Raw genomic sequence first — 25,684 nt, 5'->3', positions numbered from 1 at the left:
CTCTCAGCTCTCTGGAATAAGGATATTACTCACACTGCTGGCTCTCTGTGTCACACGCACAGCTAATACGCCTGACACACCGGGCGTGTTGGTGCGTTTGCGTGTGCGTTAGTGCGACACACCGGGCGTGTTTGTGTGTTTGTGAGTTTGTGTGTGCGTTAGTGCTACACAGTAGGCGTGTTGGTGCGTTTGTGTGTGCGTTAGTGCTACACAGTAGGCGTGTTGGTGCGTTTGTGTGTGCGTTAGTGCTACACAGTAGGCGTGTTGGTGCGTTTGTGTGTGCGTTAGTGCTACACAGTAGGCGTGTTGGTGCGTTTGTGTGTGCGTTAGTGCTACACACCGGGCGTGTTGGTGCGTTTGTGTGTGTGTTAGTGCTACACAGTAGGCGTGTTGGTGCGTTTGTGTGTGCGTTAGTGCTACACAGTAGGCGTGTTGGTGCGTTTGTGTGTGCGTTAGTGCGACACAGTGGGCGTGTTGGTGCGTTTGTGTGTGCGTTAGTGCTACACAGTGGGCGTGTTGGTGCGTTTGTGTGTGCGTTAGTGCTACACAGTAGGCGTGTTGGTGCGTTTGTGTGTGCGTTAGTGCGACACAGTGGGCGTGTTGGTGCGTTTGTGTGTGCGTTAGTGCTACACACCGGGCGTGTTGGTGCGTTTGTGTGTGCGTTAGTGCTACACAGTAGGCGTGTTGGTGCGTTTTGTGTGTGCGTTAGTGCTACACAGTAGGCGTGTTGGTGCGTTTGTGTGTGCGTTAGTGCTACACAGTAGGCGTGTTGGTGCGTTGTGTGTGCGTTAGTGCTACACAGTAGGGTGTTGGTGCGTTTGTGTGTGCGTTAGTGCGACACAGTGGGCGTGTTGGTGCGTTTGTGTGTGCGTTAGTGCTACACACCGGGCGTGTTGGTGCGTTTGTGTGTGCGTTAGTGCGACACAGTGGGCGTGTTGGTGCGTTTGTGTGTGCGTTAGTGCTACACAGTGGGCGTGTTGGTGCGTTTGTGTGTGCGTTAGTGCTACACAGTGGGCGTGTTGGTGCGTTTGTGTGTGTGTTAGTGCTACACAGTGGGCGTGTTGGTGCGTTTGTGTGTGCGTTAGTGCGACACACCGGGCGTGTTGGTGCGTTTGCGTGTGCGTTAGTGCGACACAGTGGTTATCTGTGCCTAAAATCACCGGTTGCCATTAAAGTTTACTTTCATTTGGGTCCAGTCAGCTCGGTGGGGGATGTGGGGAGGGGGGGTGCGGTCTCTCCTGTGTCGGTATTTTGTAGCTTGTATTTTCACTGGTGTTCAGGGATTTAGGCTGTCACTGGGAGCGGCCTCTCCCTCCCCCCCGTATCTCACTTTTTCCACTGGAGTGAACGTGACAGAGAACAAAAGCTCTTTCTTATGTGTACATGTACCCCCTCCCAACCCCCCCCCCCCCCCCCCACTACACACTCCCACCCTCCCCAAAACCCCCTGCACACAGGGCCTTGTGTGTGTTTTTCATTTAACCAGCAACACGCATATACACACGGACCACACACACACCACCACACACCTTCCCCTAAACCCACACACACACACACACCACACACACACACCTTCCCCTAAACCCACACACACACACAGCTCCTGTTTCCTCTGCATTTCTGTGGCACATCTTTGTTCTGTCGGAGCGTGACGTGTGGCACAAAGCTGGTGTGTGTTTGGCGTGTGTTTGCGCATTAATGGCGGGGAGGGGGGGGGGTTGGGGCGCTCTCTGGCAGCACTAGAGTTAATTGTTTTCAGGTGCGGCCGCCCCCCCCCCTCCGAACGGGACCCGAGGAGCTTTTGTGGGGACACTGCGGGGTCTGGCATGGGGTCCCCCCTTAGGGTGCAGTCAGGAGAGGTCCCCCTAAAACACAGTTTGACTGGAGGAACATGAGCTCTGGGACAGGGCAGTACTGCAGGGAACTCGGGCTGGGAATTCTTTCTGCCGCTTAGAAGAGATTTCATTTGTGTGTGTGTGTGTGTGTGAGAATGTGTGTGTGTGTGAGAATGTGTGCTTGTGAGTGTGTGTGTGTGTGAGAGAGAAAGAATGTGTATGTGTGAGAATATGTGTAAATAAGAATGTGTGCTTATGAGTGTGTGTGAGAATGTGTGCTTGTGTGTGTGTGTGTGTGTGTGATTGTGTGTGTGCATGTATGTATTAGTGTGTGTGTTTGTGTATTGGTGTGTGTTTGTGTGTGTGTGTGTGTATGATTATGGGTATGTATAAGTATGTGTGTGTATTAGTGTGTACGTATGAGAGTTTTTGAGTGTGTATGAGAGTGTATGTGTGTGAGTGTGTCCATACAGTAATTATGGGTATGAGTGTGTGTATGAGTATGTTTATGGGAGTTTGAGTGTGTGTGTTTCTGTGTGTGTGTATGTGATTATGGGTATGAGCGTGTGTATGAGTATGTTTAAGTGTGTGTGTTTCTGTGTGTGTGTATGTGTATGTGATTATGGGTATGAGCGTGTGTATGAGTATGTTTATGGGAGTTTGAGTGTGTGTGTTTCTGTGTGTGTATGTGTGTATGTGATTATGGGTATGTATAAGTATGTGTGTGTATTAGTGTGTACGTATGAGAGTTTTTGAGTGTGTCTGAGAGTGTATGTGTGTGAGTGTGTCCATACAGTAATTATGGGTATGAGCGTGTGTATGAGTATGTTTATGGGAGTTTGAGTGTGTGTGTTTCTGTATGTGTGTATGTGATTATGGGTATGTATGAGCGTCCTGTTCATTGCTTGCTCTGTGTAACTCTGCTGAATTGTGCTCAGTGTGACTCAGGGTGCTGGAATAGCAGCAGAAGCTGAGCTCACAGACCAAAAACAACACAGACAGGAAGCACGTCTGTACTGAGGTCTGCGTCCACTCATACGTCCTGAGGCCCAGATACTGCGCTCACCCTGGCCCTGTGTGCGTGTGTGTGCGCGTGTGTGTGTGTATGAGTGTGTGTGTGTGTGCGCGGGCATGTGTGTATGCATATGTTTCTGTGTGTGTGCGTGTGTGCATGTGTGTGTGTGTACATGCGTGGTGTTTGTATGGGTATGTGTGTGTGTGTGTGTGTGTACATGCGTGGTGTTTGTATGGGTGTGTGTGTGTGTGTACATGCGTGGTGTTTGTATGGGTATATGTGTGTGTGTGTGTGTGTGTGTGTGTGTGTGTGTGTGTACATGCGTGGTGTTTGTATGGGTATGTGTGTGTGTGCGTAAGTGGTGTTTGTATGCAAGCGTGTGAATGCGCATATGTAAGTTTGTGTGCGTTTGTGCGTGTACTACCGTGTGTACGCACGTCTCTGTATCGCTATTACTTTTACAGCTGCATAGTCTTCTATTAATAGAAACTTTTCAGCTTTATTGAGAAGTGAGTAAAGAACGCATTACAGAATTCAGACCGGTGGTTTTGTGTCAATTACGGAAATGCCTATGCCAGCAACGAAATACCAGAAAAGTGAAAAAACGCCTTACGAAACCAATCGACCTCCAAAAAAGGAGATTTATGAAGTACCGTCGGAGTTAAGAACGTCGTCGGTCTGCTCCTTAAAGAGGGGATAGGCCGTTGAGTCACGCAGTCTGAGAACAAGCGTAGCGCCAAAAGGAACTGGCAGCTCGGTACCGGATTCTGCGCCGGGTTCACACGTCTCTGAATCGCCTCGGGTTCCCGAGTCCTCACGAAGGCCGGTGTCGTCCGGTTCGGCTGCGCAGCCGGCCGTCCGGGGCGGTTACTGCGCAGCTCCGCAGAGCGATCGTTCAGGGAGGTCACGTTTATTTCGCTGCGTTTTTTAAATTTTTCTGAAGGAACAGCCAAGGGGTACGTTCTAGAAGACGGGTGCGAAAGCGTAAGGACAGAACTCGAGCGGGCGTATTATTTATTATTATTATTTCAAGAATAAAAATAAAGTTTTTTTTTTTTTTTTTCCCCAAACGGCGCAGATGTGGATCGACGGTCGTCGGCGTGCGGGGAAGCGAACCCCCTCCTTTAGACGGCCGTGAGGAACGTTGCCCAAACCCGCCGAATCATTCGAATCGCTGCAGAATCAGGCGGAGTTATAAAATCCACAGGAACGCCAGCGACACTGGCCCGCAAACCTCCGTCTCTTACGGAGAGAATATATCAAAACATATCACTGTAGCAACATTTAGAAATGTATCAGATTGCCCTCAAGACTTGCGCTTGCTGAAGGAAACGGTGGACCTTTGTTATAAGGTCACAGAAACCATTGCTACAGATACGACTGCTGCTTGTGCAGCTGCTGCTGCTACTACTGCTCCTGCTGCTAGTACTATCAGCACAGCACTGCTTCTGCTACTACTGCTGCTGCAATTAGCACTACTACTGCAACCTCTACCATTGCTACATGAGCGGCTAGTTCTACTACTGCTCCTGCTGCTAGTACTATCAGCACAACACTGCTTCTGCTACTACTGCTGCTGCAATTAGCACTACTACTGCAACCTCTACCATTGCTACATGAGCAGCTAGTTCTACTACTTCAACTGCTATCAGTACTATTAGCACTAGTACTACAATTAGCACTGATGCTAATACTACTGGTACTGCTATTCGCACTGCTACTGCAACTATGGCCGGTACCATTACTCCCAACTTCTACTGCTACTATTGCAGCTAATGCTGCTAGTACTCCTGTTGCTGTTAGCACCACTGCTACTACTACTACTACTACTACACTACTTCTACTACAACTTTGATGTGTCCTTTGACAAAATACAGACATATCCTTAACAAATTCTTTTTATTATTACTTTTGGTGAAAAGTCCAAGCAAAACTAAATTTCATGCCAAGCAGTGCTTATGCTTTAAATTCAGCTTGCGCTTGAATGTCCTAATTGGACTTTTTCCGTTGTCAGAAGACCTCAAAGTGGACAAAGTGTCCATTTTGTGTAGGTGTCATGAATTCCAAAGGGACCGTATGCATGTATGGTGTGTGTCAGAGATCGGAGGTGTGCTTCCTGTCCTGCGTGTACTCGGGCATAGTGGGGACGCGCGGTGTTCCGCTACACACCCCGGTAGCGGTTATTTCCTGAGGCCCTGTAAGTCCCCAGAAGTGCGGCGGCTGCTCAGGGGCGTGTGACATCACGCCGCCGCCGTGGCGACGGGTCGTCAGCGGTGCCGGGTGGGCGTGGACTCTGAGTCACAGGGCTGATATAGTAACGTCATTTTGTCATTACCCCTGTACGCAATCGGTGGGGTAATGAAGTCCTCTCCTTCGCAATAATGAGGCAATTTTGTGTTTAATTCCAGTCGTCCCTCCTTCCCTCGCTCCTGCTCTCTCTGCGTCAATTAGATGGTTCTTTTTTGGCAGGTCAGCTAGGGCAACTTTGCGAGAACATGTACAACAAATTATGTATGTCGTATGTATTATATATAACCTTGTGTTTAATGGTAAAATGAGAGACTACTTCCCTCCTACAAGAGGTCTTTTGTAAGACGGTCATTTTTAGTTCTGATATTTTTATATAAAGTTTTGCTTAAAAAGTAAAGTGTTTAAAGTGTTTGTTTTTTTTTTTTTTTGTTTACCTGAATAGTATTTAAGACCAAGCAAAGAGGAGTTCTGGCCTTGAATATTCCACATTGTGACTGTTCATTTCTCTATCTCTTCTCCCCTCTCTCTCTCTGTCCTCACCCTCTTCTCTCTCTCTCTTGGACTGTCTCATGTGGAAACGGACCCACGCGCGGGCCGGTTGCTAACTAAGTGGCAGAACCGCGCAGCCACTGCAGCAGGCCCAGCGCAGGTCCGTACCAGTACTCACACAGTAACACCACACTACACCCACACACACTTACACACTAACACACAGTTACATGTACACTACACACATATATCACACACACACACCACAGCAGCACATGCACTCACACTCACAAGTCCACACAACACACACACAGTATACACCACACACTAATAAACATGCGGATACACACACACACACACACACACAATAATACACATGCTGATACACACACACACACACTAATACACACTAATACACATGCTGATACACACACACACACGCACACACACATGCACCCGCACTTAAGCCAGAGATCCCTGTACCAGACACACTCACTCGCACCTCCGCCAAGACTGGCTGTTCCAGGTGCGCACGCACCTTTTATTCACCCTCATTTGACGTCCCAGAGTCCCACACTAATCCTGCTGTGTTGGATGACATTCTCCTCTGACACTCCTCACTTCAGTTCAGATCAGTGGCACTTCATTGGCACAAAAAACCAGGCATGTGTTGGCAAAATGTGTACAGCTGATTCACTTATATAGAGGGAGTATGTTACATTACATTTATTCAGCAGACACTTTCATCCAAAGCGACGGTATGAGAGAGAGAGAGAGATTAATGTCTGTATGCTTTGGCAATATTTACATATGTATATTCTGCCAGTAAAGTAACATGAAAAGAGAGAGAGAGAGAGAGAGGGAGATAGGAGATAGATGGGGAGAGAGAGGGAGAGGGAGAGGGAGATAGGAGATAGATGGGGAGAGAGAGGGAGAGAGGGAGAAAGAGAGAGAGGGAGATCTTCCACACACCTGGCCTTGTCCTCTGAGCTCTGAAAGCACAGCGAGTCTTGACCACAGCTTTATGACTGAAGCAGCAGGCTGAGTTTGGCGAGCACGCTCGTGATGTCTTTACTTCCCAGAATGCCCGCGGTTTCCTGTTTCCTGTCCATGAGCACAGTGTGTCTCAGCTGTAGAGCGTAGGGTGTTGGGTCTCAGGTGTTGAGTGTGCACCGGGTGTGTGGGGTCCCCTGGCACCCCAACTATGCAGCAGAAATGTGAGGTAGTGCAGTCGATGCCGGGGCCTCTCTCACACTCTCACTCTCTCGCCATTACTCTCTCTCCAAAAAAAAACACGCACTCTCTTACTATATATCTCTCTCACTCTCCCTCTCCCTCAAACACACACTCTGTCACACAGATGCTCGCGTTCTCATTCTCTGTCCCAGAAACACTCACACCTTCAGTCTCTCTCACACACACACGCACACACACACACGGTCTCTGCTGTGCTGAAGGAGTGTATTGTCCGGTCGAGCGTGAGTGTAAGAGCTTGTTAAAGCGTGTGTGTGTGCGTGTGCGGGAGGGGGAGCGGTGGATGTTGGGGCGTGTACGTGCGATAAAGAGAAAGTTTTGTGCGTTCGGTAATTGCCGCTCGTTAGGAACTCCTGAGAGAGCCTTCCCAGAGTCATTAACTGCCATTTCCGGCTCCCCAACCCCCCAACACCCTGGCCCCCGGCCCTCACCCCACCTAAACCGAGCCTGACTCCCCCTAAACTCGGCAACACCCCCCCCCCAACACACACACACACACACACACACACACACCCCTCACGCGGGGACAGGGCAGCCGGTTTACCTGGAGAGAACTGTAACCTGGCGAGCCCGCTGCCCTGTCGCACCTCAGGCTGCAGCTGTTTCTCATCTGCTGGCCCAGGCCGACCGGGGGGCCCTGCTTCTGGGGTACGGACCGCTGGATCCGTATGAGGAGACCCCCCCCTGTGTGTGTGTGTGTGAGACGTTGTGTGTTTCTGTGGCTTGTGTGTGGGCGTTGTGTGTGGCGTGTGTGAGACGGTGTGTGTGTCGTGTGCTGCGTGTGTGTGTGTGTGTGGAGAGAGACTGTGGTGTGTGGGTGTGTGTGTGAGAGAGAGACTGTGTGTGTGGCTGTTTGTGTGTATGTCTGTGTGTGCGTGTGCGTGTGCGAGACTGTGTGTGTGTGTGTGTGAGCTTGTGTGTGAAGAAGAGAGACTTTGTGTGTGTGTGTGTGTGTGTGAGAGAGAGACGTGTGGTAGTGAAGAGAGGAGATGTGTGGTTGGTGTGAGAGAGACTGTGTTGAGTGAGAGAGAGGAATGTGTTGTGTGTGTTGTGTAGTGAGTGAGTGAGAGAGAGGATGGGTGGTGTGGTGTGGTGTTGTGTGGAGAATGACTGAGTGAGTGTGTGTGTGGGTTGAGTGATGATGAGAGAGAGACTGTGTGTGTGTGTGTGTGTGTGTGTGTGTGTGAGAGAGAGAGACTGTGTGTGTGTGTGTGTGAGTGTGTGTGTGTGTGTGTTCACAGGTGTCTGCCTCAGGTCTGTCAGGACGTAGCGTATTTCAGTCTGGTGTTTTTTTTGTCTGATTGCTGGATTCCTTTCACCCAAAACGGCCCAGACTGGCGGGGCGATGTGTTCGCCTGGCAGCTTGAGCAACAGAGCTAGAGCTGTCTGTCCCTCTCTCTCTTTCTCTCTCTCTCTCTGTCTCTCCCTGCTCTGCCTTTCTTTCTCACTCTGTCTCTTTCTCTCTCCACCTCTCACTCTTTCCCTGCCTCTCTCTCTCTGATTCTCTCTATGTCTCAATCTTTCTCTTTCTCTGTTTTTCTCTCTCTCGCTCTTTCTCTCTCACTCCCTCTCGCTCTCTCCTGTGAGTTGGTTGTTAAGTGTAGGGGAAAGGAAGGGTGATGTAATGCCTCTATGTCATTATTGTTTTTGACCTTTTTTAGTGGTAGGAGCACGGGAGGGCGGGTCTTTGAAAGGCACGGGTGAGTGAGTGTCACACCCTGTCCTGGGGAGGGAGGAGTCCACCCCCTCCCCACCCCCGAATTGTCCTTTCCTCATTTGTTTTGCAGAAGGGTGGAGCTCACCTTACATTATCAGCCGTGTGTCTGTTAGCCACAGGGCTGTCGGGCTCTGTGCAGTACAGCTCAGTGACCTGTGGTGAATGCTACTGCGTGTGTCCATTATTAAACGAGCCAAGAGTCATGAGACACGGGCCCAGTGTTGAACGCTTTAGTCTTGAGCCATGGTCAGAGCAGCAGTGTGGAGCAGTGATCAGAGCAGCTGTGCAGAGCAACATTGTGGAGCAGTGGTCAGATCAGCGGTGTGAGCAGTGGTCAGAGGAGCAGTGAGGAGCAGTGGTCAGAGCAGCGGTGTGGAGCAGTGGTCAGAGCAGCAATTTTGTAGCAGTGGTCAGAGCAGCAGTGCGGAGCAGTGGTTAGAGCAGCAATGTGGAGCAGTGGTCAGAGCAGCAGTGTGGAGCAGTGGCCAGAGCAGCAGTGCGGAGCAGTGGTTAGAGCAGCAATGTGGAGCAGTGGTCAGAGCAGCAGTGTGGAGCAGTGGCCAGAGCAGCAGTGTGGAGCAGTGGTGTGAGCAGTGGTCAGAGGAGCAGTGGTCAGAGCAGCGGTGTGGAGCAGTGGTCAGATCAGCAATGTGGAGCTGTGGTCAGAGCAGCAGTGTGGAGCAGTGGTGTGGAGCAGTGGTCAGAGCAGCAATTTTGTAGCAGTGGTCAGAGCAGCAGTGCGGAGCAGTGGTTAGAGCAGCAATGTGGAGCAGTGGTCAGAGCAGCAGTGTGGAGCAGTGGCCAGAGCAGCAGTGCGGAGCAGTGGTTAGAGCAGCAATGTGGAGCAGTGGTCAGAGCAGCAGTGTGGAGCAGTGGCCAGAGCAGCAGTGCAGAGCAGTGGTCAGAGCAGCAGTGTGGAGCAGTGGTCAGAGCAGCTGTGTGGAGCAGTGGCCAGAGCAGCAGTGCGGAGCAGTGGTTAGAGCAGCAATGTGGAGCAGTGGTCAGAGCAGCAGTGTGGAGCAGTGGTCAGAGCAGCAGTGGCCAGAGCAGCAGTGTGGAGCAGTGGTCAGAGCAGCGGTGTGGAGCAGTGGTCAGAGCAGCAGTGTGGAGCAGTGGTTAGAGCAGCAATGTGGAGCAGTGGTCGGAGCAGCAGTGTGGAGCAGTGGTAATGGTGATTAGTTTGTACTCAGTGTGTTTGTTATGTTCCTAAGCTGTTCCTGTATAAATGTGTGGGGGTAACTGTGCCCCTACCGTACTGTCTGTTTTGCCGATCCTTTTTCCATGATGTTTGTTTACAGTGGTGCTAAAAAGTTAAGTGTTAAAATGAACCCAAAAACACTCCTAACTGCACCAGTATTCTCTTTCTCATACACACACACACACGCACACTCTCTCTCTCACACACACACACAGTCTCTCATACACACACACGCACACTCTCTCTCTCACACACACACACAGTCTCTCATACACACACACGCACACAGACAAACACACACACACACTCTCTCTCACACAGACACACACACACACACACCCACTCACTCTCACACACACATACTCACACACACTCACACACTCTCTCACACACACTCCCTCTCTCTCACACACACACACACACTCTCTCTCTCTCTCTCCACACACACACACACACTCTCTCTCTCACACACACACACACACACACGCTCTCTCTCTCTCTCTCACACACACACACACACACACACTCACACTCTCTCTCTCACACACACACACACACAGTCTCTCTCACACACACACACACACACACACTCTCTCTCTCTCTCTCTCTCACACACACACACTCACACACACTCACACACTCTCTCACACACACACACACACACACACTCTCTCTCTCTCTCACACACACACACTCACACACACACACACACTCACACACACACACGCTCTGTGTGTCAGCGCAGGCTGTGTGAGCGGCGGTGTTCCCCTGCCGGGTGAATAAAGGTGCTTTTGTGGGGGGCGGCGGGGGCAGTCTGGGGAGCGCATGAATGGGCTCTCAGTCCCTGCGACATCGCGCCCCCCTGCTTACTTTCACAGCACATTCAGAAGGGGAGGGGCCTTCGCGAGGGGGGCGGGAGGGCCGGCGCCGGCCTGGGCGGGGCCAGTGATCTCACTGGAACGGCTGGCCCCTTTTCCTCTCTTAAGCGTGTGGTTTTTTGGGAAGGGGTAGGAGCCGCGTCTTTGTGCCTGCGTCAGTCTCCCAGGCCGGTGCTGCAGCGAGGAGGTCCGTGCCTCCTCCGGGGCTGTCCTCCCCCCCCCCCCCCGAAAAACACAGGAACCCCCAAAACCCGGACAGGACACCCCAGCTCTCTATCGCTTTGCTCCGGGGTGTTTTTCCGTTTTGTTTTTTTTCCCCCCACCTCGATTTTTCCGCACGAGCCTCACCATGGACGGACGGATGAGGCTAAGGAAGCCACCGCTGTGGATGGGAGAGAGGAGAAAGAAGGGATGAAGGAGGAGAGATAGGTCTAACGGGATCGCTGTTCTCTCTCTGTTTCTCCCCCCCCAGCCCTCCGGAGCTCCTGTGGAGAATGACCCGCTGGGCGCGCTCCCTCCCGGGTGGGGTAAGTCTGCCCCCTCTCCCCACCGCCGCTGCTCCTGCACCCGCTCACACACACAGGCAGGGTTTGGGTCCGCACCCGCTCACACACACAGGCAGGGTTTGGGTCCTCACCCGCTCACACACACAGGCAGGGTTTGGGTCCGCACCCACTCACACATACAGGCAGGGTTTGGGTCTGTACCCGCTCACGCACACCAGCAGGGTTTTGGTTTGCAGTCGCTCACACAGGGTTTGGGTCTGTGCCGAGGACAGTTGAATGGGTTCAACTCAAGGGGGAAGCAAAGTAGTGTACATGCATGTGTGTGTGTTTGCTCATACACACACAGACGCACACACACACTCACACAAATGCACTCTCCTGTTTGCGGTAAACCTGCTGAGTTCATGTTTTGCGAGGTTGAGGCAGTTGGTTTGGTGTGGGGTTGGGGCAGTTGGTTTGGTGTGGGGTTGGGGCAGTTGGTTTGGTGTGGGGTTGAGGCAGTTGGTTTGGTGTGGGATTGAGGCAGTTGGTTTGGTGTGGGGTTGAGGCAGTTGGTTTGGTGTAGGGTTGAGGCAGTTGGTTTGGTGTGGGGTTGAGGCAGTTGGTTTGGTGTGGGATTGAGTCAGTTGGTTTGGTGTGGGGTTGAGGCAGTTGGTTTGGTGTGGGGTTGGGGCAGTTGGTTTGGTGTGGGATTGAAGCAGTTGGTTTGGTGCTGGGATTGAGGCAGTTGGTTTGGTTGGTGGTTGAGGCGTTGGTTTGGTGTGGATTGAGTCAGTTGGTTTGGTGTGGGATTGAGTCAGTTGGTTTGGTGTAGGGTTGAGGCAGTTTGGTTTGGTGTGGGGTTGAGGCAGTTTGGGTTTGGTGTGGGATTGAGTCAGTTGGTTTGGTGTGGGGTTGAGGCAGTTGGTTTGGTGTGGGGTTGGGGCAGTTGGTTTGGTGTGGGGTTGAGGCAGTTGGTTTGGTGCTGGGATTGAGGCAGTTGGTTTGGTGTGGGGTTGAGGCAGTTGGTTTGGTGTGGGATTGAGTCAGTTGGTTTGGTGTGGGATTGAGTCAGTTGGTTTGGTGTGGGGTTGAGGCAGTTGGTTTGGACCCAAGCGCAGAGTGAATTCATATTTCTGTTGGTCTGGGACAATGTGCTGGATCACAGTGTCCCTGTCTCCTTCTGCTCTGTCTCCTTTTCTCTCATCTTTTACTATAGCCTGCCTACCTCTCACCTGATACACAGGTCTGCCCCTGAGCCAGGCATGAGAGAGAGAGAGCGAGAGAGTGAGGTTGAGCCAGGAGAGAGAGAGAGAGAAGTTGAGAGGAAGAGACAGGAAGGGGGAAGAGAGAGAGAGAGAGAGAGACAGGAAGGGAGAGTGAGAGAGAGAGAGAAAGAGAGAGAGAGGGAGGGATGGAGAGAGAGAGTGAAGGAGGAGAAATGTGGATATAGAGAGGAGAGAGAGATGTGGAGAAAGGGAGGGAAAGTAGGAGATGATACAGCACAGAATTAGCATTTTGTTGGCTTGCCAGGGAAACTTTTGAAATGTGAAACATACTGAGGGAAGCTCTGTGTGTGTGTGTGTGTGTGTGTGTGTGTGTGTGTCAGAGTGGATCTCCTGGGAGAGCCACTGGATCACCCGCCACCCTCCGTTAGATCCCTCAGCCGCGGTTTTCTTTTCACAAGAAAGTGACTTCATCCCTCTTTCCTCTCTCCTCCTGACGTTTACTGTTGGCTGCAGTTTTATCACTGTTCAGAATCCGCACGTCAGTCAGTTAGGATTTGTTACAGGCAAAGTGGGACTTTCCAGAAATGTGTTCTTTAGGACTGCAAACATGTACACACACACTTACACGCACACACACACACATGCGCACACATGCACACACACTCACACACACGTGCACACACACACATGCACACACTCACACGCACACGCGCACTTGCGTACACACTCACGCACACACACACTCACACACTCACACACACATGCACAATCACACACGCACACACGTACACATACACTCACACACACACGCACAATCACACACTCACACACACACACACACACCACACACACACACACACACACACACACTCACACCACACCCACACCACACTCACTCACACACATACGCACACACACACACACACACACACACACACACACACACACACACTCGCTGCTCTGCAGGTTCTCTGGCCACGGCTGTGTTGCGGTGGCTGTAATGGTGTCCCTTTTTCTTCAGTTATTTTCCCTTTCATGTATTTCTGAATCCGTGATGTGGTCTCTCTCTCTCTCTCTCTCTCTCTCTCTCTCTCATCCCTCATCCCTCCCTCCCTTCTCTCCCCCTCTTTCTCTCCTTCTCTCTCTCTCTCTCTCTCTCTCTCTCTCTCTCTGCGGAGGAGCAGAGATGGGGGGATGGAGAGGAGATGGGGGAAGGAGAAGTGAAGGGGGAAGGAGAGGAGATGGGGGAAGGAGAAGAGAAGGGGAAAGGAGAGGAGATGGGGAAAGGAGAGGAGATGGGGAAAGGAGAAGAGAAGGGGAAAGGAGAGGAGATGGGGAAAGGAGAAGAGATGGGGAAGGAGAGAGAAGGGGGGAAGGAGAAGGGGAAGGGAGAAGGGGAAGGAGAGGAGATGGGGGAGGAGAGAAGGGAGAAGGAGAGAATGGGGGGAAGGAGAGAGAAGGGGAAAGGAGAGGAGAAGGGGGAAGGAGAGGAGATGGGGGAAGGAGAAGAGAAGGGGAAAGGAGAGGAGATGGGGAAAGGAGAGGAGATGGGGAAAGGAGAAGAGAAGGGGAAAGGAGAGGAGGTGGGGGAAGGAGAAGAGAAGGGTGAAGGAGAGGAGAATGGGGGAAGGAGAGGAGAAGGGTGAAGGAGAAGAGAAGGGGGAAGGAGAGGAGATGGGGAAAGGAGAAGAGAAGGGGAAAGGAGAGGAGGTGGGGGAAGTAGAGAGGGGAAGAGAAATGGGCTGCTGTCAGCAGTGGGCCCCGTTTGAGCTGCAATCTGAGCGCTACTGTTTCTGCGCTCTCCGCACGGCCGCTAATTACTACAAGATGTCAGACAGCGCTGAGAGAGAGAGAGGGAGGGAGAGAGGGAGGGAGAGAGGGAGGGGGAGAGAGAGGGCAAGGGAGCGAGAGAGAGTGGGGCAAGGGGGGCGGGAGAAGGGGCAGAAGAACAGGGTGGAGGCAGGTAATCACTGATGGCCAGAAAAGCCATCAAGAGTACACTGACAAAGCAGTACATACACACACATGCACACACACATACAAGCACACATGCACACACACAAGCACGCACACACGCATGCATACACATTAACACACATGTATGTGCGCACATATGCACGCATACAGACAGCCTGTTTCACATAAACATGTATACATAGGCAAGTACACACACACCTGAAATCATATTATTATTATTATTATGTATAATAACAATAACAATATGTCCAGAACTTTTCGTTCTTGTGCCCCTCCCTCCCTCAGGAATGGGTTGACGCGGGTGGATATTTTTGGGAGTGGGTGCGAGTGAAATGCCACAGGGACACGTCAGTTTTTGAGCGGCTCTGTTAAATTCAGCGTCCGGTTCTCCCGCCCCCCCTGTCGCTGTGTCCCGGCTCCTCTACTCCCCCGTCTCGGAAATACCAATAGTGCGCCCGCCGAAACGCCAGTACCCGCCTGAACGGCAGTACACACGCAAAAAACACCAGTGCGCCAACCAAAACTGCAATATACACACCAAAACACCAGTACACATGGGAACACAGCAGTACACACACCAAAAACACCGGTGCGCACACCAAAACTGCAATATACACACCAGAACACCAGTACACATGGGAATACAGCAGTACACACACCAAAACAGCAATATACACCCCAGAACAACCAGAATACAAATACCAAAACAGCAGTACAACACAAAAACACTAGTACACACACCAAAGCACCAGTATACATGTCAAAACAGCAATACACACACAAAAACTTGTGTAAACGCACCAAAACGACATACATACACTAAAACACATGCTGATACCACCAATTCAGACACCAAAAAAACACCCGTACCAATAACCTTGCCAAAACTCACATTGGCCCAAGATGGTTATTCTTTCAGGAAAATGTCATCCTTGTTGGTAAACCTGCCCTTCAGGAGACATTTCAAGCATGTGAATGTTAAGATAAGAGTGAAAGGAATGCGTTTCAGTGTCTAAAAATATGCGGGATTCTAAAGTAGCCGCCCTGCCGGGCTGCTCTTTCAGCCTCCTCCGGCACAGCTGGGATTCGGGTCCCGGTCAGGGGGCGAATCGGCACAAGGAAGACCCACGATTCAGCAGGGCAAGCCCCCCAGAGAGCCTAACGTACCAGCAGTTTAGGCGTGGAATTAGAACTTCTGTAAAACGGAGTCTGGTTGTAATGTACTTCGACGTTGTGTCATGTTTGTGAGGTGATATGCGTTAGATTTGTCGAGAGGTTTTTTGTAATGCGATGTTTGTGATGTTTGTGAGGTGTAGTTTGTGACGAAGTTGTTGCTCATGCAGATCCTCTGTTCCCTCTTTGCAGAGAAAAGACAAGACAATGGGAGGGTGTACTTCGTAAACCACAACACCCGGACCACGCAGTGGGAGGACCCTCGAACCCAAGGGTGAGACCGCTCGGCTGTGTGTGTGTGTGTGTCCGGCACTGCCATTAAAAATGGCTTCGCAATTTATCACTCCTCATTCCACAGTCTTGTTGAATGGTGTTTCTGTGCTTCGGTAAGAACGTCAGGATGTCTGATGGGAACAGGCTGTTCAGCACACCTAGGCCCATCGTTTTAGACCTGCCATGGCTGTCAGCACTAGGCCCCGGCTGTCCAGGCCATGGATTAAACACGCAGTCCCACGTGCAGTCACTAGGCCTGGGGTTAGACACCTAGGAGCTGTAGCTAGGCTCCTTTCCCCCAGGCCCACAGCGACCTAGGCTGGGACAGCATGTTGACCAGTGTGTAGATCGACTATTGTCACCCTGGATTTGTGGATTGTAATCGGCGGATGACTATAGAGTTGACATAGGCCTAGTTTTCATAGGAGCTGATTAAATCACGTGACGTGTTGACAAGTATCTTTGGCCCATTGTAATGTGATTATGGTAGTATTTGGGGATATTAGAGTGATTATAGTAGTATTTGGGGATATTAGAGTGATTATGGTAGTATTTGGGGATATTAGAGTGATTATGGTAGTATTTGTAGATTTGAGTATGATTATGGTAGTATTTGGGGATATTAGAGTGATTATGGTAGTATTTGTAGATTTGAGTATGATTATGGTAGTATTTGGGGATATTAGAGTGATTATGGTAGTATTTGGGGATATTAGGGTGATTGTAAGAGTATTTCTGGATGCCAGTGTGATTATGTGGGAGTATTTATGGATATTAGCTTGATTATGGTAGTATTTCAATGTTAGCGTTATTATGGTGGTGTTTGTAGATTTTGGCAGGATTTTGGCAGTATTTGTGCATATTAACATGATTATGGGAGTGGTTGTGCAAATGAGTGTGATTATGGTAGCATTTATGGCTGTTAGTGTGATTATGGTAGTATTTGGGGACGTACACGTTTGGTCGTTTTGTTTTTAAAACCAAAAGTAGCCAATGTTTTTTTTCTTAAAAAAAATGTTCACCGTGGACAATTCCCATGGACATTGTGTAATGTGCATGGGCAGCCAGGATCCAGACAGCGTGTGCCTGTGAGCTCCAAAGACAAACAAACACATCATCGCACCGCGCTAGCACAGACAGAGCTGACAGAGAAAGCCCCCCCACCCCCCCCACAAGCCAAATATTCATGTTCAGAAACAGTGTGCTCTTTATAAGAGGGGTCTGCTCAAACACGGATAAAAGAGGAAACGCTCTCTCGAAATGTTCAGTTTGCGTGTGAAGCGCTTCTCTGCCGTGCCGCGGCTCACCGTCGCCGAATCTGCCGCGGCGGAGGGGCCTCGGTTCACCGATTCCGCGCTTCACTTTTTCACTCCAAACGCGCCACGGCATCGGGAATATTTCCAAACATAAAAAAAAGAACAAACGCTTCATGGGTATCTTTACTCCTGAAAGGGGCACATACGTAAAAAAAATTTTAATGGTTTCCGGCGGTTTGCCGATGGAGGGAAGGCGTTTTCCGCGTCTCCTGTCCTGTCCGGAACGGGAGCCAAGTGCCGATGGACGAGAGGGTGAGAGAGAGAGAGAGAGGGCGAGCCGGCTTCCGCGAGGCTTCGCTTTCCTCGTTTGAGCACACGCGGCCATTTTGCCAGCGGGTCGTCTGTCTGGACTTATTACGAGACTCCCTCCCCTCCCCCTCCAAAAAAAAAAAAAAAAAATCCCAATCTCCCCACAAAAAAAAGAAACCTCCCACAAAAGATCATATTGAGATGCAGTGTGCTTTTTGTACCCCTTCAAGCTTGGCGTCAGTCACAAATATTCCCGGAGCAAGCCTCAAATATTTGCCGAACGCGTGGATTTCCGAGCGGTCCGGGAGCCGTTAAAATGGCGGGTGCGATAAAGCGCGGTTTCCTGGGCAGGGCCCGCCGGGAGTGGGGGCCCTGCTGCGGCCCCCCTGGGGCCGCCGCCCGCTCTCGGATGAAATGCTGACTGGCGGTGCTTGCGGGGTCAGGTGAGCCGCGGTATGAGGAGAGGGCGGAGGTCAGGGGGAAGGGGGTCAGAGGTCGGGTGGAGGCAGTAAATCCCGCGCTCTGCGGTCCGCCCCGGTTTTATCGCCGCGGGGGGCTGCCGCTGCTGCCGCTCGCTCGTCGGCTGAACCCTGGAGTTTGACGTCCCGGTTCGATAATGCCAGAAATGGCCGCTCTCCGAGCGAAGCTGTTGCTGCCAGCACGCCTTTATTCAGATCTGGTGTTCGGGGGTGTAGGTAGTGGTGTGCTTTTCGGGGGTGTAGGTAACAGTGTGGTTTAGGGGATTGTAGGTGGACCCAGTGTGGTTTTTGGGGGGTAGGTAGGTGCAGGTATGGCATGCCTGGTGTAAGGACAGTTTGAGATTGTTAAGTGTAAATGCAGGTTTGGTTTGAGGGTATAGGTGTAGTTTGGGGAGGGGGTGTAGGTGCAGTTGTAGTTTGGGGATAGTGTAGGTGTAGTTAGGAAGGGTGTAGGTCTGATTTGGGGAAGGTGTCGGTGTAAGTTGGGGAGGGTGTAGGTGTACATTTGGGGAGGGTGTAGGTGTAAGTTTAGAGAGGGTGTAGGTGTAGATTGGGGAGGGTGTAGGTGTAAGTTGGGGAGGTAGTGTAAGTTTGGGGAGGGTGTAGGTGTAAGTTCGGGAGGGTGTAGGTGTAAGTTTGGGGAGGGTGTAGATGTAATTTTGGGGAGGGTGTAGGTGTAAGTTGAGAAGGGTGTAGGTGTAAGTTGGGGAGGGTGTAGCTGTAAGTTTGGGGAGGTTGTAGGTGTAAGTTTGGAGAGGGTGTAGATGTAAGTTGGGGAGGGTGTAGGTGTGGTTTGAGGAGGGTGTAGGTGTAAGTTTGGGAGGGTGTAGTGTAAGTTGGGGAGGGTGTAGGTGTAGTTTGAGGAGGGTGTAGGTGTAAGTTAAGGAGGGTGTAGGTGTGGTTTGGAGAGAGTGTAGATGTAAGTTGGGGAGGGTGTATGTGTGGTTTGGGGAGGGTGTAGGTGTAAGTTGGGGAGGGTGTAGCTGTAAGTTTGGCTTGGGTGTAGGTGTAAGTTGGAGAGGGTGTAGGTGTAAGTTGGGGAGGGTGTAGGTGTAAGTTGGGGAGAGTGTAGATGTAAGTTTGGGGAGGGTGTAGGTGTAGTTTGGGGAGGGTGTAGGTGTAAGTTTGGGGAGGGTGTAGGTGTAGTTTGGGGAGGGTGTAGGTGTAAGTTGAGGAGGCTGTAGGTGTTATTTGGGGAGGGTGTAGTTGTAGTTTGAGGAGGGTGTAGGTGTAATTTGGGGAGGGTATAGGTGTAAGTTTGGGGAGGGTGTAGGTGTAAGTTGGGGAGGTGTGTAGGTGTAAGTTTGGGGAGTGTGTAGGTGTGGTTTGGGGAGGGTGTAGGTGTAAGTTGGGGAGGGTGTAGGTGTAAGTTGGGGAGGCTGTAGATGTAAGTTTGGGGAGGGTGTAGGTGTAAGTTTGGGGAGGGTGTAGGTGTAAGTTGGGGAGGGTGTAGGTGTAAGTTTGGCTTGGGTGTAGGTGTAAGTTGGAGAGGGTGTAGGTGTAAGTTGGGGAGGGTGTAGGTGTAAGTTGGGGAGGCTGTAGATGTAAGTTTGGGGAGGGTGTAGATGTAAGTTTGGGAGGGTGTAGGTGTAAGTTGGGGAGGGTGTAGGTGTAAGTTTGGGAGGGTGTAGGTGTAAGTTTGGGGAGGGTGTAGTGTAAGTTGGGGAGGGTGTAGGTGTAGTTTGGGGAGGGTGTAGTGTAAGTTTGGGGAGGGTGTGTGTAAGTTTGGGGAGGGTGTAGTGTAAGTTGGGAGGGTGTAGCTGTAAGTTGGGGAGGGTGTAGGTGTAAGTTGGGGAGAGTGTAGATGTAAGTTTGGGAGGGTGTAGCTGTAAGTTGGGGAGGGTGTAGGTGTAAGTTGGGGAGAGTGTAGATGTAAGTTTGGGAGTGTGTAGGTGTAAGTTTGGGGAGGGTGTAGGTGTAAGTTGAGCAGGGTGTAGGTGTAAGTTTGGGGAGTGTGTAGGTGTAGTTTGGGGAGGGTGTAGGTGTAAGTTTGGGGAGGGTGTAGGTGTAAGTTAAGTAGGGTGTAGGTATAAGTTTGGGGAGGGTGTAGAGTGTAGTTTGGGGAGGTGTAGGTGTAGTTTGGGAGGGTGTAGCTGTAAGTTTGGGAGGGTGTAGATGTAGTTTGGGGAGGGTGTAGTGTAGTTTGGGGAGGGTGTAGGTGTAAGTTGGGGAGGGTGTAGGTGTAGTTTGGGGAGGGTGTAGGTGTAGTTTGGGGAGGGTGTAGGTGTAGTTTGGGGAGGGTGTAGCTGTGCTTCGGGGCCTGACTGCGCGCTCTCGTCGCAGGATGATCCAGGAGGCTCCGCTGCCCCCTGGCTGGGAGATGAAGTACACCGCTGAGGGAGTGCGCTACTTTGTGGACCATAACTCCCGCACCACCACCTTCAAGGACCCACGGCCCGGGTTCGAGTCTGGGTAAATATCTGCTGTAGGATTTACTGCCACTACCTACTGCCTCCTACCTCCTGGTGCAGAGAGCCTGCCTCTATCGATTCACTAACGCACACACACAAGCACACACTCACACACGCCTTCGCGTGCACACACACACACGTGTGCACAAACGTACCCGCAGATTTCCAAACACATTAGCACACATATACTTTCTGTCTTACTCTGTTTAATCAGGAGGATCGGGATGAGGGGGGGTGGGGCCACGTTGTTTAGCTATGGCTTAACAATGACCGCAAAATCAATATGCTTGTCCCTGTGCGTACATGAATCTCCTAAATTTATATTTTTATACTGTTGCTTTAGCGACCCGATAGGTTTTCAAAGTTCCTTTGACGTTTTGGGTTTGATATTGCGGGCTTGTGGGGGCAGAGCGAGCTCGGTGAAAGAGTCTGTTTGTTTAATCAGAGCGCTGTTTCAGCGCTCCCAACATCCTGACCGAGACCGAGCCTGGCCTGGCACCTTCCAGCTGGAACCGCTGCCAAACAGTTAGCGGGCTCTCGCTCTCCACCCTCATTTCCTCTGTACTTCTCTCCCTCCCCCTCCCCCTCCCCCTCTCCCTCCTTCCCTCCCTCCCTCTGCTGAGGAGAGGCAAATGCAGCGTGACGGCTGCCAACCAACTCACTGTGCAGCTTCGCCGTAATTGCTCGCCTCCACCGCAGGGTCCATCGTAGCTGCATGCAGGGCCTCAAGCTCCATGACTGGGCCCATCCCAGGTCCTCACAGTGCAGCTGCATACAAGGACTTAGCTCCATGATTGGGCCCATCTCAGTTTCTGAGTGTACAGCTACATGCAGGGCCTCAGCTCCATCACTGGGCCCATCTCAGGTCCTCACTGTACAGCTGCATACGAGGCCTCAGCTCCATGACTGGGCCCATCTCAGGTCCTCACTGTGCAGGGGCATACAAGGCCTCAGCTCCATGACTGGACCCATCTCAAGGTCCTCACTGTGCAGCTGCATGCAGGGGCTCTACTCTATGACATTTCTGTGGAATTCCCAGATCTTCCCGAGCAGGATCTAAAAATGCGGTTCTTTTTCCGAAAGGGGCGCAGAAAAAATCGAACTATTTATTACTAATCTAATCTAATCTAATCATTACTAATATTGACAGTGGTGTGTTGGTTAATGGGAATTGTTAGATGTTTTTGAGGGTGGTTGCTGATTGGGTATGGAGTGAGCTGTGAAGGACAGCACCGCGCCTGTCTCCGGGGGAAATGAGGGAGGACCGAGCTGCTCGTGTTTCTCTTCTCCAGACGGGTGTGGCGGGCTTCTGCATAAAATAACCCGGGCGGAGCTGTCTCTTTCCATTTTGTAGATGACATGTGACCCACCCTCTCTGACTCCGCCTCCTTGTCTGACCCCGCCTCCCTCTCTGACTCCGCCCCCTCTCTGACCCCGCCTCCCTCTCTGACTCCGCCTCCCTTTCTGACCCCGCCTCCCTCTCTGACTCTGCCTCCCTCTCTGACTCTGCCTCCTTGTCTGACCCCGCCTCCCTCTCTGACTCCACCTCCCTCTCTGACCCCGCCTCCCTCTCTGACTCCGCCCTCTCGACTCCGCCCCTCTCTGACTCTGACCCCTCTCTGACCCCGCCTCCCTCTCTGACCCCGCCTCCCTGACCCCGCCTCCCTCTCTCCGTCTCTCTGCAGCACCAGACAGGGCGGGTCCCCGGGAGCCTACGATCGCAGCTTCAGGTGGAAATATCACCAGTTCCGCTTCCTTTGTCATGTAAGTACTTCCTGTGTCACGCAGTGTGCTTCCTGTGTGCTTAATTGAGATCTGTGCAACATGCAGTGATGGCATAACTGTGTGTGTGTGCGTGTGTGTGCGTGTGTGTGTGTGTGCTCTTCTCTCTGCAGTCCAATGCCTTGCCCAGCCATGTGAAGATCAGTGTATCGCGACAGACGTTGTTCGAAGACTCATTTCAACAGGTGAGGTGGACGGAGTGGCAGACTAACCAAATTAACTGAACTGAAATGGAAGTCACCCCAAACCCAGTAGTGTAGTAATCTGTGAAAGTGCAAATGATGAGTCTCTCTCTCCTTCTCTCTCTCTCCCCCTCCCTCTCTCTCGCTGTCCCCCTCCCTCTCTCTCTCCTCCTCTCTCTCCATGTCCCAGATCATGAACATGAAGCCGTATGACCTGCGCAGGAGGCTCTACATCATCATGAGGGGGGAGGAGGGGCTGGACTACGGAGGCATCGCCAGGTCAGTCCGCCTGCACGCCTCTCCTCTGTGTGTCTCACCAGTGTCTCACTCCACCCGTTTCTCATCTCACCTGTTTGTCTCTCACTGCGCCCTGTGAGCGTCAGCGCGTGAGTGTGTGTGTGTGTGTATGCGCGACTGAGTCTGTGTGTGTGTGCGTGCATGCACGTGTTTGTGAGCATGTGTGTGTAAGTGCGTGTGTGTGAGAGCATGTGTTTTGCGTGTGTGTGTGTGCGAGCATGTGTATGTGTGTGTGTCTTGAGAGTGTGTGTGTAGGTGTGAGAGCGTGTGTGTTTGTGTGTGAGCCTGTGTGTGTGTGAGCATGTGTAAGTGCATGTGTATGTGTGTGTGTGTATGAGAAAGCATGTGTGTGTATCTTGAGAGTGTGTGTGTAGGTGTGAGAGCGTGTGTGTTTGTGTGTGAGCCTGTGTGTGTGAGAGTGTGTGTTTGTGTTTGTGTGTGAGAGCTTATGTCTGTGCGTGTGTGTGTGTGTGTGTGTGTGTGTGTGTGTGTGTGTGTGTGTCTGTGTCTGTGTGTGTGTGTGTGTGTGTGTGTGTGTGTGTGTTGTGTGTGTTTGTGTGTCTGTGTGTGTTGTGGTGTGTGTGTGTCTGTGTGTGTGTGTGTCTGTGTCTGTGCTGGTCTGTGTCGTGTCTGTGTCTGTGTCTGTGTGTGTGTGTGTGTGTGTGTGTGTGTGTGTGTGTGGGGTGTGTGTGTGTCTGTGTCTGTGTGTGTGTGTGTGTGTTGTTGTGTGTGTGTGTGTCTGTGTGTGTGTTTGTGCGCGCGAGCAGGGCCACAGTGTTCCGTGTGTGTTCAGCACTGGTGGTGTCAGCGTTGGGGTCTGTGTCCCGCGTCTCGCCAGTGGTTTTACCCTATGGTAGGTTACCATGCTGTTCTACCACAGGGTAGAACCACGGACGGGATGTTAGGAGGTGTCTGCGCGAACCCTGGGACTGTGCCGGGCCGCTGGTGGGCGGGGCTTCACTGTCTACGCTCTTCCTGTGTCACGTGCTCTGTGTGGGTGTGTCTCCGTGCTCGGTGTGCATTCTGGGTAGCGGGGTAAAAAAGGTCGGCGTTGCCGTCCTTCCTGTCGTCAACACGCAAGTTTCCACAGGAGAGATTTGGCTGCGGCCGCAGGCCGGTCATGTTTGCCTGATTATTATTGGGCCTAAAGTACCCACAAGTGCTCCTCACGTAAAAGACCCCATTAATCAGGTGCCTGATTTCCTCAGCTGTGTACTCTACAGCTTTTTAAAATTAGTTTTCTATGATTTGCATTTCGTAATAAGCCTGTCTGCAGGTGTGTGGGGCAAACAAATTCGTTAAAAAAATGTAAAACAACACAAATTTGACAACTGTGGTCGTACCAGACCGTGTGAAAGAACATACGAAAGGCCCAATGATAAAGCAGCGTCGTCATGACGCGTCAGCCCCGCTGCTGCCGTGGAAACAGGCCTGTTGTCACGTCATGTGCGATCATCAAAATTACTGTTGCTCTGTCATGTTTCGTTTGCTACCTCTTGTCCTGTAGTAAAAATGTTGCCATGGTTACTTGTGTGCTGTCATTTGTAAGGTGTGATTCCGTTTGTCTTCGCCATCGTGTTTTCCTGTGCATAGGTGCTGTGTTTTCGTTCTGGTGGATGTCATTCTATAAGCCTTGTTCTCTCACCTTGTTCATCCTGTGTGTTTTTGTGTTGTATGCTTGTTGTTTGTTCATATTCATGCTGCTCATTGTATTGTTATGACTTCATTTATTTTTGAAATGTAACATAATTGTAGATGCTATAAACAGAATAAAGGGGTGGTATAGCCCCCCCCCCCTTCAAGTTCACAGAGAGTGGTACACACCTGTCCCACCCTCACAGAAAGTGGTACAGCCCTGCGTTCCCCTTCATAGATTGTGGCTCATCCCGATTTCCCCCCTCATAGATTATGGTAAAATGAATTCCCCTGCCTCACCCCTTCCCACACGGTGGCTAAGTCTTGCCCCTCGCCTCACAGAGAATGATAACTTACCCTGCCCCCCCCTCCCCCCCTTAAAGAATGGTACAGCCCTCTCTCCCCCTCACAGAGAGTGGTAATTGTCCTTGTCTCCCCCCGCAGAGAATGGTTCTTCCTGCTGTCGCATGAGGTTCTGAACCCCATGTACTGCCTGTTCGAATACGCCGGCAAAAACAACTACTGCCTGCAGATAAACCCCGCCTCCTCCATCAACCCGGACCACCTCACGTACTTCCGCTTCATTGGACGATTCATTGCCATGGTGAGTCGCACCTGAACCCAGACGCACACAGGCACATACTGCACACGCAAACACACATCGTAGATTTAACACTCGCAAATACTACCAATACATATTTAACGCTGTACAGAGGTAAATTTAACACACAATTTTCAGTAATCTTAATCTTAAAACGATGCTTTTTATCTCTCTTCTCTCACAGTAACGCTACTGTAGATATCTACTCTCACACTAAGACTACTGTAGATCTCTACTCTCACACTAACAGTACTGTAGATCTCTACTCTCACACTAAGACTACTGTAGATCTCTACTCTCACACTAACAGTACTGTAGATCTCTACTCCACCTAACAACGCTGAGATTCCTTCTCACACTAAGACTACTGTAGATCTCTACTCTCACACTAACAGTACTGTGTATCTCTACCTCACACTAACACTGCTGCAGATCTCCTCTCACATAGACACTGTAATCTCTACTCCACATAACAGTACTGTAGATCTCTACTCTCACACTAACACTGCTGTAGATCTCTACTCTCACACTAAGACTACTGTAGATCTCTACTCTCACACTAACAGTACTGTAGATCTCTAGTCTCACACTAACAGTACTGTAGATCTCTACTCTCACACTAACAGTACTGTAGATCTCTACTTCCACACTAAGACTACTGTAGATCTCTACTCTCACACTAAAGTGGGCAGCGTACTTCTTGCGGAAACGAAGTTCGGCGAGGTCGTAAGAACAAAATGACGTGATTGCGGAGAAGACGAACAAACGCGTTTCCTTGCCAAAGTTTTTTTAGGGATTTTCTAACTAGCCGAAATCGCCGCAGATGACACCAGTGCGAACGTCGTGTGTGATTGGTCAGAAATTCACGGTGGGCGTGATTTATTTTGTTTTATTTCCGCAAGCTGATTCCCAGTCTCCATGGAGACCACACTGCCGGCAACATTACAATAATTACATGT

The 25,684-nt window shown here is 51.1% G+C and overlaps 1 protein-coding gene across 1 annotated transcript in view; it reads left to right on the top strand.

Moving 5' to 3' along the window:
- wwp2 (WW domain containing E3 ubiquitin protein ligase 2) overlaps window positions 1-25,684 on the top strand; it is a 51,902-nt gene that overhangs the window by 20,241 nt on the left and 5,977 nt on the right. The window contains exons 10-16 of the mRNA XM_064313774.1: window positions 11,054-11,163; window positions 15,693-15,774; window positions 20,101-20,229; window positions 21,914-21,992; window positions 22,124-22,195; window positions 22,383-22,471; window positions 24,569-24,728. Coding sequence (XP_064169844.1) covers window positions 11,054-11,163; window positions 15,693-15,774; window positions 20,101-20,229; window positions 21,914-21,992; window positions 22,124-22,195; window positions 22,383-22,471; window positions 24,569-24,728 — 721 coding nt within the window. The remainder of the gene's footprint in view (window positions 1-11,053; window positions 11,164-15,692; window positions 15,775-20,100; window positions 20,230-21,913; window positions 21,993-22,123; window positions 22,196-22,382; window positions 22,472-24,568; window positions 24,729-25,684) is intronic.

This window comes from Anguilla rostrata, chromosome 16 (genome assembly GCF_018555375.3).
Source record: "Anguilla rostrata isolate EN2019 chromosome 16, ASM1855537v3, whole genome shotgun sequence".
Classification (NCBI taxonomy): domain Eukaryota; kingdom Metazoa; phylum Chordata; class Actinopteri; order Anguilliformes; family Anguillidae; genus Anguilla; species Anguilla rostrata.
Note: the sequence above shows the minus strand (reverse complement) of the source record. Positions and strands in the feature narration are given on the sequence as shown.